At 35.7% G+C, this 16,765-nt stretch overlaps 1 protein-coding gene across 1 annotated transcript in view; it reads left to right on the top strand.

Moving 5' to 3' along the window:
- The window catches only part of LOC112050910 (epithelial discoidin domain-containing receptor 1-like), a gene marked incomplete in the record, with an annotated part of 206,879 nt that overhangs the window by 116,718 nt on the left and 73,396 nt on the right, over nt 1–16,765 (top strand). The window contains 1 exon segment of the mRNA XM_052890627.1: nt 15,226–15,337. Coding sequence (XP_052746587.1) covers nt 15,226–15,337 — 112 coding nt within the window.

The raw sequence follows: 16,765 nt of genomic DNA on the forward strand, positions 1-16,765 counted from the left end.
TGATTCAGCTCTTTAATGGAACGGTTTTGATTTAATACGGAATATTCACGATTTCTTAAATTAATCGATCACATCTTCATTACATAGAAAAAAAATGATAGTTAAACGTGACAACGTCGTAAGAAAATACTGATGGAATGGTTGCGTTTTTGAAGAGAAAATGTTCGTTTTTCTAAAATACTGTTTATTAATCTTCATAGACCAGAATATACTTTATTTCTTGTAAAAAAAGTTGGCAACCCTAGAACGACGAACGACGCATGACGTCATCTTTTTTCGAGTGTGCAGCCGGCTCCATCGAATTATAAGACGTTGTCACGTCAAAAAATATATATAGGCTTGAAAATAGTCAAATTATTGCAATTGGAAGTACAATTGGAAACATTGAATAAATTGGATCCATTCAAACGCCACCATTTTGCGTTCATTTGATGACGTCATTCGACATGCCCGTGTTTGTTTACTAAAGCGTGTCAGTTGGTTTCAGTTGTACAAAGAGTACTTTTGCAGTTTTATTTACTTTACACATCATGGAAGAAGCTAAAAAACCTTCATACGAGTATTGTATGGTACCGAAGTGCAAAAACACACACAACAACACCCGATCAAGTCAACAAAGAACACGGGTCCCTTAGTCATGAGCTGATTCTTGCAACGCGGCACGATCCAAACTAATTGATCTGAGTGACTGTTTGGATCGTGCCGCGTTGCAAGAATCAGCTCATGACTAAGGGACCCGTATGAGTTCGAAAATAGTCGGGCATACTCCGACCGGTTTAAGCCGTGTTTCATGATCAATTAATATGAATAACACTGACTATAGTTTAAATTTTAAAACAACCGATTAATTTTTTTTTTCGTATTCCAAGCCAAGGTTATGTATAGGGCACTAGTTGGTACTTTGCTGAGAGCACCTTTGCTATACGAGTAGGTATTAGCATATTATTGTATACAGTCATTTGAATAATACATTAAATTGGAATCGTACTATGTATACTTACGTGGACAGTTAATCGAGTATCGCACATCGCAGGCTTTATGGGTCGTGTACAAAGGAACTTCCGGTACCATTTTTACCAACAGCAACTAATTCAACATGTTTTTGTATTATTTTAGTCTAATGGTCTCGGATCACGAGGTCTCGGGTTCGAATCCTAGGTCGGACAATATGAGATACTGAGTTTTTCTTTCTTAAATTCTGAGCGCGGAGGTTTTCTTTTTTTATTTGGCAAGCTCATAGTGGTCTCTAATGTATTTAACATAAAACCAATCTAAGCATTGGAGTAACGTGGTGAGTTTAAGTTCCATATTCCCTCTAACTATACTAATATTATAAAGCTGATGAGTTTGTTTTGTTGAACGTGGTAATCTCAAGAACTACTGCTCCGATTTGAAAAATTCTTTCATTGTTAGATATTCCCATTTATTGAGGAAGGTTATAGGCTATATATTATCGCCTTATTCCTACGGGAACGGTAACCACGCGGGTGAAACCGCGCGGCATCAGCTAGTCTCCTATAAAGAAGAAGGCCTGGTCCTGAAGCAAGCCGGCTGATAATGATTAATATGCTTTGATGTGCATTATGCTATATCATCATCATCATCATCATCATAGCCGATGGACGTCCACTGCAGGACATAGCGACTTCCAAACATCACGATACTGAGCCACCTGGATCCAGCGAATCCCTGCGACTCGCTTGATTTTGTCAGTCTACCTTGTGGGGGTCGACCAACACTGCGCTTTCTAGTGCGGAGTCGCCATTCCAGCACTTTGGGACCCTATCGTCCATCGTCTCTTCGAACTATGTGCCCCGCCCATTGACACTTCAGCTTTGCAACTCGTTGAGCTATGTCGGTGACTTTGGTTCCTCTGCGGATCGTCTGATTCGATATAAGAGGATATATTATATTAAATAAAAACCAAGAGTCAATGGAATTTGTTTTTTTAGTTTTTAGTAGAGCATACTCCACGCGTTCGCTCTAAGGCATGCAATATCGTACCTACTTGTTATAAAATGTTCACGCTTTGTTAAACGGTAAAGGAAAATAATAGATGTGCATTAAATGCCTTGTTCTTTTAAAAATATTAAATATTGCAGTAGGATTAATAAAAACATTTAGTAATTTCCTCATTTCCAGGCATTTTTCTTTAAAACTTATTAAATGTAAAAGCTTTCATAAGATACGACTCAGTGATAACACGCCAAGACTATTATCGGGTGCTGGCATTAAAGAATCTGGTGACATTTTAATTAAGATAATAACTAACACGTACATTCCGAGTTAAATTACCAATGGATTATAGGCTTTAAACTTTTATCTATCTGAGCCTTCGATTGCCTATGCTTCTACTATAACTAAGTCATCATTTCCTTTATCATATCTCACTTAAATGGAGTTGGCTAAATTAGATTTTTTTTCAAATTAGCTCTTGACTACAATCTCACCTAATGGTAAGTGATGATGCAATCTAAGACGGAAACTTGTTAAGAGGAGGTTGCAGCAGCAGGTAGTCTTGTAAAGCAGAAGACTGAAGAAGTATGCAGTAGCAATTTTAAGCTGATTTGTCTTTGCAATTGAAAAGTCAAATTAGCTTAAAAATGGTTGTTATATCTAGGACTAGAGATGTCATTAACATAATGAAGTCAGTTAAAAAGAAGAAAGAAGAGAGCTACTGGAATAGTCGAGTTATTATGTACGTCATACTAGAAAAGACACTATTCACACTACTATGATTCCGATCACCGAATTTCAATTACGTTAAACTGCGGCGTTATAGTCACCTGAATTTTAGCGTTTGCGACGTTTTGGTCGCAAGAAAACAACAATATCTTCATATTTTTAACCGACTTCAAAAAAGGAGGAGGTTGTCAATTGGTCGGAATCTTTTTTTTTTAATATTATGAATAGACTTTAATGTCTTTCGCTGCAGCAAACACTTCAATCAGCCATGCGACATGATTTTTGCTTGAAACTTCTCTAATACGTCGTCGTCATCAAACCATATTCGGCTGCACTGCTGAGCTCGAGTATCCACTCAGAATGAGAGGGGTAAGACCAATAGTCCATCACGCTGGCCAAATGCGGATTGGCAGACTTCACACACGCAGAGAATTAAGATAATATTCTCTGGTACGCAGGTTTCCTCACGATGTTTTCCTTCACCGATTGAGACACGTGATATTTAATTTCTTAAAATTCACACAACTGAAAAGTTGGAGGTGCATGCCCCGAACCGGTTTTTGAACCCACACCCTCCGGAATCGGAGGCAGAGGTCATATCCACTGAGCTATCACGGCTCTCTAATACGTAGTACATAGTAACTCAATGACAGAAATAAAATATACTCACTGAACTATGTAATGGAACAACAGTAAAGGTAGTCTTTATTCCAAAAGTTGTAATGTATCTTCTAATATGTCAGTCTGGCAAGGCTTCTTGCTACATCATTAATTTCTGCCTAATGTCTGAAACGAGCGAGTCGACATAACGAACCACATTTTGTGTTCACAAGCGCGGCTGTAAAGTCCCTGGGTGTATCATTATTTACTTGTACCCTAGATTACATTCGTGATGACTGTTGAAAGTTTGAGCATTTTACTAATGAATGTGTATAAAATATTTAAATTATAACAAAATGTATACAGATATTAAATTTAACAGATTTAGATTGAGAACTAGCAGGTTCCTGCAACTTTGCGCGATAAAATCGATATTATACCCACTTCTAATTATAATTTCGCGACAGAATATATTATGGTCGTAGAGTTATACCCGTGAAAGAGCCGTTATAGCCCAGTGGTGACCTCTGCCTCCGATTCCGGAGGGTGTGGGTTCGAATCCCGTCCGGGGCATGCACCTCTAACTTTTGAGTTGTGTGCATTTTAAGAAATTAAATATCACGTGTCTCAAACGGTGAAGGAGAACATCGTGAGGAAACCTGCATACCAGAGAATTTTCTTAATTCTCTGCGTGTGTGTAGTCTGCCAATCCGCATTGGGCCAGCGTGGTGAACTATTGGCCTAACCCTTTTTATTCTGACAGGAGACTCGAGCTCAGCAGCAGTTGATGACGATAACAAAATGTATACAGATATTAAATTTAAAAGATTTAGATTGAGAACTAGCGGATGCCTGCAACATTGTCTGCGACAAAATCGATATAGACTCACTTCTGATATTTTATTATCGCGACAAAATGTATTTTAGTCTCAAATTGTGACAAGTTTCATTTGAATTCATTCAATAGTTATGTGTTATGTTTCAGAGTTATACCCGTGAAAAATAAGAATAGTTATAATACGTACGTAACTTATGTTTCTGGGATAAAATTACCTGTATTAATCCAGGTTTTAGTCTATTTCCTTTCAGCTAATTCGGTTCAATAGTCGCGGCGCGAAAAAGTAACAAACAATCATGTTATAATTATCATCAGTTTTTTTGCAAATCTTTAGAAACAAAGGATTTTTATGACAAAGAGTGTCATTCCATGGGATTATCTATTTCAATTTAAAATTTCAATCAAATCGGGTCAGTAGTGACAACTAAATAATTATAATTACCTGATTCTTAGTTATAATAGAGTTTCCAATCAATTTAATATAAATGTTACCTGAATTTAGTATAACCATGTATATTGTGTGAATAGAAATTATAATAAAGCATTCAATGCCCTGACAGGGCCTTGTGTAACCTATTAACATTAAAACTACCTGTATGTTTTAGTGTAAGTAGTAAAAGTACATGAATGCTATAAATAAATAAATAGTTGCGACGTTAAAGAGTAACAAACATACAAACTTTCACGTTTATAATATAAGTAGGATAAAGGCTAAATATACATAGATTATTGCGAGCCAGTTAATCGCGAGTTAGTCGGAATTTCTTAAACGGCAACGGCTGTTTATTTCTCACGTTTCAACACGAAACCGCGAGAAATATTCCCTAGTTTACAACACTCTGTTAATAATCCAAATCCGTAACTCTTGTTTGGCGCCGGAGTATAATACAGCGTATGTTTCCGTTTCAGCTCGTTTATTCCTTTAGTTTCTCTGTTTAATTGCGAACACAACTTCGTTATATACTACAGTTAATGAATAGTTTTAACTGAACTCGTTCATAAATTAGTTTTGCACATTTTTATTTAGAACTAAATCTCTAGTATGCGGCTTCAGGAGGTAACTTTAAACTTAGTCACATAACGCAAAAGCGTCAAACAAAGTAACAAGGTAAAGGCGGATTTACATTTCAAAATTTTCAATATTTTCATACTGTTACTATCACGTTGACGTAAACGCAAATTTATATGGAATTAAAGCAGTTGTGGAGTAGTGCCACTAGATGGCGCTGTTTCAATTCCTTAGAAAATCGCGTTTACGTTACGTGACAGTAACAGTATCAAACTGCCACTAGGCCTTCTTATAATAATATTAATACCATAATACATTATGTATGGTAACGTTTACACTTGTGTTGTGACACGTGGTGATGGTTTCTGATGTACAAAATGTATGAAACCGATTCTGTTCTGATTCGTCACAACACGACACGTCAGACAAATATAAATCCGCCTTAACATAGGAGGTTGATTTATTTATACACCCATTATAAATTTTATAATTTTTAACGAAAAACGGACACAATCTCACAAAGAAAACAAGTAAAATTGTCTTCTTATTGCTACATTGAGGCAATATAGAATACGTATACCTACTAATGTGTAAACTGACGTATGTGCTCGACAGTCGGGGTGTAAACGGTGCTTAGAATTTACACTTCGCGGTACGAGTGCGGCGTCGTGTACACGAATGCTTAAGAAGTTTAATATATTTTCTCCATACTAATTTAAAACTTCAATAAAATGTAAAAAAGTAAGGCTGAGTTCATAGGGCATTGTTTTTATTGTTATTGTTATGATATTAATTTACGCAGAACTTTATATAACTTATAATTAATTGGCCGTACAATTTTCTTACTATCACAAAGCTTTTTTTTTTGCCTTGATTGGACAACCTAGAAAAATCTTTTGTTTACTAAGTATTAAGTAACTACGTTTATAGGTGACACATTAATACAGATGAATTGATGAAAAAAAACTTATTAAAATATTCGATATCAACCCATATTCGGCTCACTGCTGAGCTCGAGTCTCCTCTCTGAATGCGGATTGGCAGACTTCACACACACAGATAATTGAGAAAATTCTCTGGTATGCAGGTTTCCTTTTGATGTTTTCCTTCACCGTTTGAGCGTGTCTCAATTGATATTTCTTAAAATGCACATAACTGAAAAGTTGGGGGTGCATGCCCCGAACCTACACCCTCCGGAATTGGAGCCAGAGGTCATATCCACTGAGCTATCACGGTTCCCTAAATTTAATTAAAATATTAAAACAATCTTAAATTAGTTATTGTACACATAATTTTCTTACAGGGAGTATTAAGGGTATTATGCGAATTGTTCTCGCATTTTGCAGTGCTAGTAAAGTATATGGAATTTATTTTTCAGTTAAACTTGCTTTGCATTGCAGATTAATTCGAGGCTGTTTGTTAACTAAGATTATGTTTAGCTTTTGTTTACTTTTTATTCAGAGCCCTGTGTGAAAGTAAATCTATCTTTGTCTTAAGTGAAATATACCTTTAATGTTATAGTGGAAAACCGCGACTTTGTCCGCGTGGAAACAATAACCATGATATTTTTAATTCAATAAACGTATAGGCCATGGAATCATTTTATCTGTTGTTGGAAATGTCATTAAAGTTAGCACAGTTTAAAGACCTACGCGTACAAACGCGGAAGTTGACATTATTTTATACTATACTAGTATACGCAGCGCGGTTTCACCCGCGTGGTTTCCGTTCCCGTAGGAATACGGGAATAATATAGCCTATAGCCTTCCTCGATGAATGGGCTATCTAACACTGAAAGAATTTTTCAAATCGGATCAGTAGTTACTGAGATTAGCGCGTTCAATCAAACAAACAAAGCTGAAGAGTTAGCTTTATAATGTTAGTATAGATAGTAGATAATAGTAAATATTAAATAATATAATTTATAGCTACGATTACTTTTTGCTTTTATTTGTAGTTAATAATTACGGAATAATTTTATTTCATAATATTTATGTCAGTTCCTCTATTTAAAGTTAACATTTAATCGTATTAAAGACAAAATAAGTAATAATAGTCAAACCGTACAACCCACAAACCCGCGTTGAATCAACGTGGTGTGTATAAGCTTCAAATCCAAGACGGAGAGAGGCTTTGCTCTGTGGCTTATCATCATCATTAACAACCCATATTCGGCTCACTGTGGAGCACGAGTCTCCTATCAGAATGACGTTACGTGAAGTTTAAAATATTTAAAACAAATTTTCGTCTATCCCATAGTGTATGATAGTGATAGTGTGTATCATTTAATCTACGGAACCCTATACTGCGCGTGGCCTGACAAGCACTTGGCCGTTTTTTTTAAATTCTATTATACATAAATATATTTCTTCAAATTTGGTCTCTAAAAGTTCTAGTTTATCTAAAACAGGTCAGATAATAATTTCGATATTTTTAAATAGTTTCTATAAAGCTGTTTGTTTCTAATCTCGCTTAGCCCATTAAAAATTACTGATGTTGATGATTTATTTTCTAACCTTGATTGAAAAGTAACGGAGCTCTGTCCGTGATAAAAACGGACCAGATCGTATTCGGTTGTTGTAAAACTGATAAAAGGCTCTTATCTCACGCACAATGTAGCGCGCGTTTACCTTTTAATTTTTATTCACTTTTCGGGGAAATTAAATGTAAACAGAAAACTTGAAGTAATTTCGTAAAATGCCAATGAAATCCCTCTTTTATTGAGCTTCTTTCGTTATTAATGATTTTATTAAATTTTTTTACATAAGAAAGTTAACTGAAAAGAAATCGGATGAAAAATACTTTTTTCGTACTCAATTAATTCAAAATAATCATGATAATCGGTCCAACCATTTCGGAAGATTTCGACCTCGAACCGTGACACGAGTCAATTGATAAAAGAATAATTAATATTCGCCTCTTAACATGTCTGATTTTTTGTTGTTTAAAACATTGATTTGGTATTCGAGAAGTTACACCATGTCCGTCTATCTGTCCGTTCGTTAATCCGTAATTGCCATTTAGAGAGACCAACTTAAAAAACATAATAGGAACTCGAAAATAGCATGCTACTGGTGTTATTTAAATAGATAAAGTTGTCAGTAAGATAACTCAGATTTTGGTTTAAACTAGAAAGCCGAAATTTGGCATGGGTGTACTTAATTACGTCTATAAAATATATATACTGCACGTGGCCCGACAAGCACTTGTCGGTTTTTTTTTATTTTACATAAAATTTATTATACATAAATATATGTGTTCAAATTTGGTCTCTAAAAATTCTAATTTATCTAAAACAGATGAGATAATAATTTGGATATTTTTAAATAGTTTCTATTAAGCTGTTATTTTTTAAATTAGCGCGTTCTAATTTGTTACAAAATTCTATGACAATATTATTAGGATTTACGAAAAAAAGAAACAAAGGAGAGTCTAAAAATTTTGAAGCATACTAAGAGTTATTTTGCATCATAGAGTAAGCTCTTTTTCGGCCTCATTTAGCTTTCATGTTGCTTTTGCATATTATTTGCAAGTTATATTAGAGTTTTTAATTTAGAAGTTATTCAACAGAATATCAATCTACAAAATAAAAATTTAAAGATAAGACAATTAACCTCTAAGAGAAAATACACGCTCAACCAATCAATATGTCACCCAACTATCTAACTCATGTATATTTTAAAAAATGCACTATTAACTCGACGGTCCTTTAAACATTTTATTTGGCAACCCAGCACGTACGAGACACGGCGATCGTTGTAGCTACTGCGGTTTCGATGCGGTACCAACGGAAAATTTATATACCGCTGGGCGTGCAAGGCTGCCCTCTATTCCGAGCCTTGAAATAAATTCATAGTACATCGCTTATTCCAGTTGCTCGCGCTCCAATGCCGACAGATGCTCATACCTCTCGTACACACTCCTCAGTGGTGCACCTTTCTAAAGCAAATAGTTGCGCATATTCGTTATATGAAGTATTGTTACACGCATTAGACCCTTAGGGGGCGAGCCCCTCTTAAATAATAAGTTTCCTAAGAATTTTAAATTAGAGTATTAGGCACGGCGTCTCAGCCGAATTAAATATTAATAATGCTATCCAAGTGTACTGGGTGGAGTCTAAAAACAATGAATTTTTAATAGTTATTCTCTTTTGTGACGAGCAATTAATGTACCCGGTTTTAGCTTGCCTCGGGGCGTTCTACTAATTGAAGTTAATTCTTCTTTAGATATTTTCGTAATAACACTATTTGAGACCATAATTTTATCGATGTTACCAGCTAGAAAATTGTGTATTAACTGTTTTTATTTTTCCGAGACAATAAGAAACCCTTTTTTATTCTCATCCACTGTAAAAATGTATTTGATTGATGTTATATTATAGGTATAGTTTAACTATAAAGATCTCTCTATATCTAAGATCTAAGAGTCTTTTTATAAAAGGTTTAGTTAATTTAGTTAATTGTTTTAGTTCATGCAAATAATTGTACAATAATGAACATAACATAATATTATTATAATTATTTTTAACAGTTTGTACTTTATATACCTAGTAACTAAATATAATAAATAAAATTTCATTACAACTTATTTCATCACATATAACTTGTTTTATAAGTATAATTTACAATAATATACGCAACGATAATAGTTTTTTATATACGAGGAGGGATTTTTTATTTAGAGGATATAACTTATAATGTAAAATGAATTAATTAAGATAATCTATATGTTATATTATTACATGCAGGTACATTTTAATGCGGGAAGTTATACCTACTTTTCTGGGTAAATCTATATCTATATCTATACTAATATTATAAAGAGGTAAAGTTTGTAAGTTTGTAAGTTTGTCACATTTTTTAAATGGGGTAATCTTCGGAACTACTGGTCCGATTTTAAAAATTCTTTCACCAATAGAATGCTACATTATCGGGGAGTGCTATAGGCTATATTTTATATTGGTATCATATATATTAGGCGAGTTATCACAGTTTTTGTCATACAGGTCGGACTAAAAACCTTTTAAACAGACTTATTCGCATGCGCTGCCTTAACCATTGTGTAAAATTGAAATTAATGTATAGAGACTTTATGTATCTTTAAAAGTTCTACAAAAAAGTCCGCGACGCCATATATCTATCTTCTATATATTAGCAGATATAGTACCTTTTGTGTTTTAAAAATTATTAATTTTATATACTTAGGTTTACATCATTATTTATACAACTAAACTTTAATCCTTATTAAAATAAATTGTTTAATAATCTCAAGGATATTATGGAGATAAGATTTGCCCTTTACAGTATGTTAATTACTTAAATAGTTTCGGAGATAATACAAAATTTCTAAAAGACGCAGTAATTCCGCTATATGACGCCCGGCGCTTTCATTTACGTAGTTCCCGTTCCCGTGTGAATATGGGGATCAAACATAGCCTATAACACTCGCAAATAACGTAGCTTTCTATTGGTAAAACAATTTTTCAAATCGGTTCTGTAGATCCAGGGATTACCTCCTACAACCACACGAACTTTACCTCTTTATATTATTAGCATAGGAGTCTCTATTTCTCTTGGTCATACCACCACTCTCGAAGGACTGGACCGATTTTGCTAGGGGTAGGAGTAAGATAGAGAAGTTACAGGGTAGGGTAGGGTACGGGTAGGGAAGCGTAGGGGTAGTGTAGGGGTAGGGTAGGTTTAGGGCCGGGTTTAGGGTAGTGGTAGGGTAGAGGTAGAGATAGGGTAGTGGTAGGGTAGAGGTACGGGTAGGATAGGGAAGTGGTAGGGTAGGGGTAGGATAGGCGTGAGATAGGGGTACGGGGAGGGTAGGTGTAGGATGGGGTTAGGGGTAGGATGGGGGTAGGGGTAGGATGGGGGTAGGGTGTAGGTAAGGTATGGGTAGGGTAGGGGTAGGTTGGGGTAGAGTAGGGGTAGGGTGGGGGTAGGGGTAGGGTAGGGGTAGGGTAGATGTAGGGGTTGTGTAGGGTAGGGTAGGGGTAGTAGTAAAGTTGACATCGAAATTAACGCGGACGAAGTCGCGGGCGTCCGCTAGTATAACTTATAAAACGGTTTGAAATTCTTTCCCGGTGAGCAGTAATAAATAACAAAGTATGTTCATCTTAGAACACGTTCCTTGTGTTTGTACTTCGGTCGGTTATTTTAAGAATAAGATTTGTTTGTGGAATAAGTAGCTGATATATACAAAACTTGTGCTATTGCTAACTCCGCAACGATAAATTACAATGCAATTATACTTTTACGACCTCCGTGGCGCACTAGTAAGCGCGATGGATTTACAAGACGGAGGTCTTGGGTTCGACCCCGACTGGACCGATTGAGGTCCAGGCCTGACTGGTAGGAGGCTTCGGCCGTGGCTAGTTACTACCCTACCAACAAAGACGCCAAGCGATTTAGCGTTCCGGTACGATGTCGTGTAGAAACCGGAAGGAGTGTGGATTTCATCCTACTCCTAACAAGTTAGCCCGCTTTCATCTTAGATTGTATGATCACTTACTTTCAGGTGAGATTGTAATCAAGAACTCTTATAGAAAATAAAAAAAATCTTATCAATCATGAAATAAATGACCGTGGTTGGACACAGTAGATTAGGTTTTGTATAGGTATAAAAACATCAACATTTTGTCACAAAAATGAAACTTTTTAGCAATATAAAACCTAAACTAGGTATATAGATAGCGTAATTACCGTAGTAGATAACGTATTTTTCCCCTAAACTATTAAATCGAAAATTACAGACGCACGCTATACTTGCATAAGTTGACTGTTTAAGTAATAAAAAGACTTGCACTTGATGACAATTCACAATACCAAGTTATTAAATAATATTATAAGAAAATCAAAAACACTTCTTTAGCGTAATGAACTGAAGAGAAAAAAACAAGTATCACAATATCTATATAAAGTTCTGCCTAAATTGTGATGTACCTCTCTAAAGGTAAAAGAATTTTCAAAATCGATTGATTAGATCCAGAGATTACACCATACTAACTATGTCATCATTCATCATCATTAACAACCCATATTCGGCTCACTGTTCGAGAACGAGTCTCCTCTCAGAATGAGAGGGATTAAGTCTTAATCCACGAACCAAAACAGAGAATCAAGAAAATTCTCAGGTATACAGAATTCCTCACGATGTTTAAAACACGTGATATTTAATTACTTAAAATGCACATAACTCATATTTTATTCAATTTTTTTTTAATGTACATTTTAATTACAAACTATACATGAAAATATTATATATACATGAAAATATTAAATAATAACGCAGCTAAATTACAATGCGAGGATTAAAATGACCTTGACAGCAGTCTTGCGGCTCATTTGTCTCAGTAACAAATTGTTTTTCTCCGGTTTCACCCGTTCCGCGTAATTTGTTCATGTGATATATCACTCGTCGTGATGTGGATTACATGCGCATCGCTCACGATGTGTGTATGTATGATTAAGATACGCTCTGTGACATTGGTAAGCTTCCCTGTAACAAAAAACAATGAGTGCATTTTGTGTAGTATTTTCACAGGTAGTATATTTTTCTTCTTCTCGTCTTTATATAGTTCCTCGGCTCCGCGGTCTCACCCGGATAATTTTCGTTCGTTCCCGAGGGAATACGGGGATTAAGTATAGCATTATTAGCATAGCAGCAATTGGCAGTAGTATTTTTTTCATAATCGGATCAGTTACCCCAACAACTTAACTTCTTTATAATATAGACTAGTTGCCTCCGTAGGTCTCATTCGCATGGTTCCCATTCCCGTGGGAATACGGTGATAAAATATACCTTTGTTAATAATGTAGTTTTCCATTGGTGAAAATTTGTGGTTGGTTAGTTTTGGCAGTACATACCTACTCGCTGTCTCAAACGGTGAAGGAAAACATCGTGAGGAAACCTGCATACCAGAGAATTTTCTTAATTCTCTACGTGTGTGAAGTCTGCCAATCCGCATTGGGCCAGCGTGGTGGACTATTGACTTAACCCATCTCATTCTGAGAGGAGACTCGAGCTCAGCAGTGAGCCGAATATGGGTTGATGACGACGACGAATACGACCTACTTGCTAACAGCCATTAATTTTTATACGCAAATATAGATAATAATGTAACGTATTCTGTTTTATACGAGTGACTTGAAATATCATATTTGTAACATGTTATTTCTAGGGTTCCACCCTCAGGTAAACACACTCTAAATACAAGGAATATCGTTAAAATCTCAACAGAATATCAAAGCAGCCGTATTTTATCAGAAAATTGTATAATGTTGAAAGGTTTTTCCTTTGAGTATGTCAACTATTTTTATTCATGCTTTAAAAGCAAACAAGGTAAAGTAAAGGTCTGTGAATTTAAACAGAACGAATTCCTGAAATTCTTGTCAACGAGAAACAAATTTTTTATAACTTTTTATAAGCGTCGTCTAAGAGCAACAGTGCGCTTCGTTTTTCTGCAGCCAACTTCGAAGGTTGAATTGAAATTATTATTTTATTTTATTATATTAAGCACATTAAGATGCGAAATACCCTTCCAGCTTACATCAATCTGTGTATCTTCAAGTCAAGAGTGATTATGCATCTTCTTAGCAAGCACCTTCATCATCGCTTACTATCAGGCGAGATTTTAGCCAAAGCTTTTGCGTTTTATGTGTTCTTTGATTGACAAAGTCAAGCGCCAGCCTTTATAACACTAGCCGACGTCTCGCAGTTTCAATCGCGTAGTTCCTGCTCCCGTGAGAATACGGGGATATGATATATCCTATGACACTCACCAATAATATGACTTTCTAGTGCTAAAGAATATTTTATATCCGAAGATTACTACTACAACTCCGCAAACTTTACGTCTTTGTAACTTTACGTCTTTACGTCTTTCCGACCACCTGTATATATAATGCAAATATCTGCAAATATATAAGTAAATTGATTAATTGATTGTAATATTATATAAGACAAAAAACTTCATTACGAATTTCTCATTTATTTGTCACCTACAGGATTATTACCTACAATAACATAAAGAAATAAATAGTACACAATTGACAGCCTTACCGTATTGAACTGTTAACATTATTAACCAATTAGTAATTTACCTGCTACTAAGCTACAAGCTTCATATGTCATGGCAAATAGTTAGATCATTAACGCCTAAAGCCTATAATTGACTATTGTAAACTGGTATATTGTTAGTAGTTTAGGTTTAATGGTTCAATAATTGACATCCCCGATGCCGATATTGCGTCCGATGCTTTGTAACTGGTAGATTCTAGGTTCACAGCACAGTTGGGATTTGTCACTGTCTCGCTCTTTCTAATACAATTATTTAGATAGAAAGATAAAGACGATTTCGATTTCGTATTTTTAATATTTTCTACGGGATATCGTAGGAAATAATGTTTCAAATAAGTGGCTAAGCTAAGTGACTGGCTATTGCGGATATGATTTCTCATATTATGCCAAGGAAAGTATTGAAAAAATACGGTTTATACTTGAACTGTTGAGGTTCTGGACCCTTGAAACCTACCAAAACCGCCACAGACCAATCTCCATAATTAGATGCCATACTTAAACATGGACGTTGGAGTCCTAAGGTACTGGAATGGCGACCCCGCACGGGAAAGCGCAGTGTTGATCGCCCCCTACTAGGTGGACCGAGGGCATCAAGCGGGTTGCAGGGAGCCGCTGGATGCTCGCAGCTCGAGACCGTTTTGTTTGGAAGTCCATGCAAAAGGCTTATGTCCAGCAGTGGGCGTCCATCGGCTGATAATGATGATTATGATGACTTAAACATGGAGAATTGGCTCACATCATTTAACTTCCCAAATCAAATAAAAATGTTAGAAGAAAGAGAAACTCAGTACCATTATAGGACCTTATATATACCCGACCTAGGACTCGAATCTATGACCTCGTAGTTCAAAGACACATAGGCTACCGACTAGACTGTTAGACTAACGAGTCAGTTGTATTAATACTCGTAATGGTTGTTTGTCAGAATACTAGATAACATATGTATTAGTATCTCAGTAAGGTAAAAGGCTATATATTTCAATATATTTACTTCATATTTTGTTTACAGCGGAGGTGGGCAGCTGTGAAGTACCGTTGGGGATGGAAAATGGCATGATCTCAAACGAATCTCTCACAGCCAGTTCCAGCTACGACCAGAGCGTGTCACCGCTTAGTTCAAGGTAATTTTGCTGATGGATTAGTAGCTATTGATGGCGCGCGCTATTGAAGAGACGTGATATACCAGTGGGTATGATCTCTGCCTTTGATTCGGAGGACGTATGCTCGAATACCGTCCGGGGCATGCACCGCCAACTATTCAGTTGTGTGCATTTTAGGAAATAAAATATCACGTGTCTCAAACGTTGAAGGAAAACATCGTGAGGAAACCTGCATACCTTTAGAATTTTGATTGTAACACAAAACTACGATCTTCGTGAAAAATTAATGGGACCAATGTAGAAGTATTCGTATACTCTTTCAACCAAAAAAATAATTTTCAAAACTGCTTATTAATGACAACAAAGAATCAAAAATAAAAAAAAACATAAGTGTCAAATTGTGAAACTCCTTTTTTTAAAGTCGGTTTAAAATCGGATGAATAGTTTAGGCGGGAAAGAGCGTAAAATACATAGGCCTAAATCATACATATCTACTCGTAGAATGTTAAAATCTCTCTTGACTTCCCCATAGTCGGATAACAATTACATTGTCATCTCCTTACCATTCATTACTCACGAACCCAAAACATTCTCGTAGTAATTTACATAAACACTAAGTGCTTTATTCGATCTAAATCGGTATAATATGCTCAAAGCAAATTGCCACGAAATCAATATTAGGAATTTAAATGGCCATTGTCTGACAACAACAACGTACCATGATACAGCGGAGTTGTAACAATAATTGTGAATCCGGGGACCACAAAATGCTCATACTTAGCTCAAACAATTAACAGGGGGTTTCACATTCGGGTCGTAAGCCCGCATAAGCTCGACACGAGACAATAGAGCTCAACTCAGCGCTCGTTAGAGAAATTCAGTAACAGAAAATTAAATTTTCATATGAATTCGGTGCGACTGTGATCCTACTAAGCCTTATGGGCCTTGAACCTACAAAGATAACAAAGTGAGATGTGCCAACATCTTGTCTCTAAGTTATTTTGCTATGAGGTCAAAAGTCAGCAACTATTTGTCTGTTTTAATTAAATATTTGATTCTCTTTGTCCATATTTTACCTTTGATAATATTGCTGTATGTATTGCAAATTAAACAACCGCAGACGTCAGTTTGAATCCCTCTCTCAAACGAAGTAACAAACTCTGCAGACTGCTCAGTTGCTCACAGAGATTATGGCGCTAATTTTATTTACTTATGCTCTCAACCGGCTGTGTTTCTACTTACTGTATCATAATATACCGGGAATGCAGCAATTTCATGAATTTTAATAGAATTCTATGTTAAACTACCTAGGTATCTTTCCTATGTATAGTTTTTTAAGACTCCATACATTTACTGGATTGGTTTACAGAGCTCTAGACCATTAATTATAGTTAGTTACAAGCTAAAGTTATTTCATAAAATAAAATAAAATAGATCAGCAAGCTAAAT

This window comes from Bicyclus anynana, chromosome Z, assembly GCF_947172395.1.
Source record: "Bicyclus anynana chromosome Z, ilBicAnyn1.1, whole genome shotgun sequence".
NCBI lineage: Eukaryota > Metazoa > Arthropoda > Insecta > Lepidoptera > Nymphalidae > Bicyclus > Bicyclus anynana.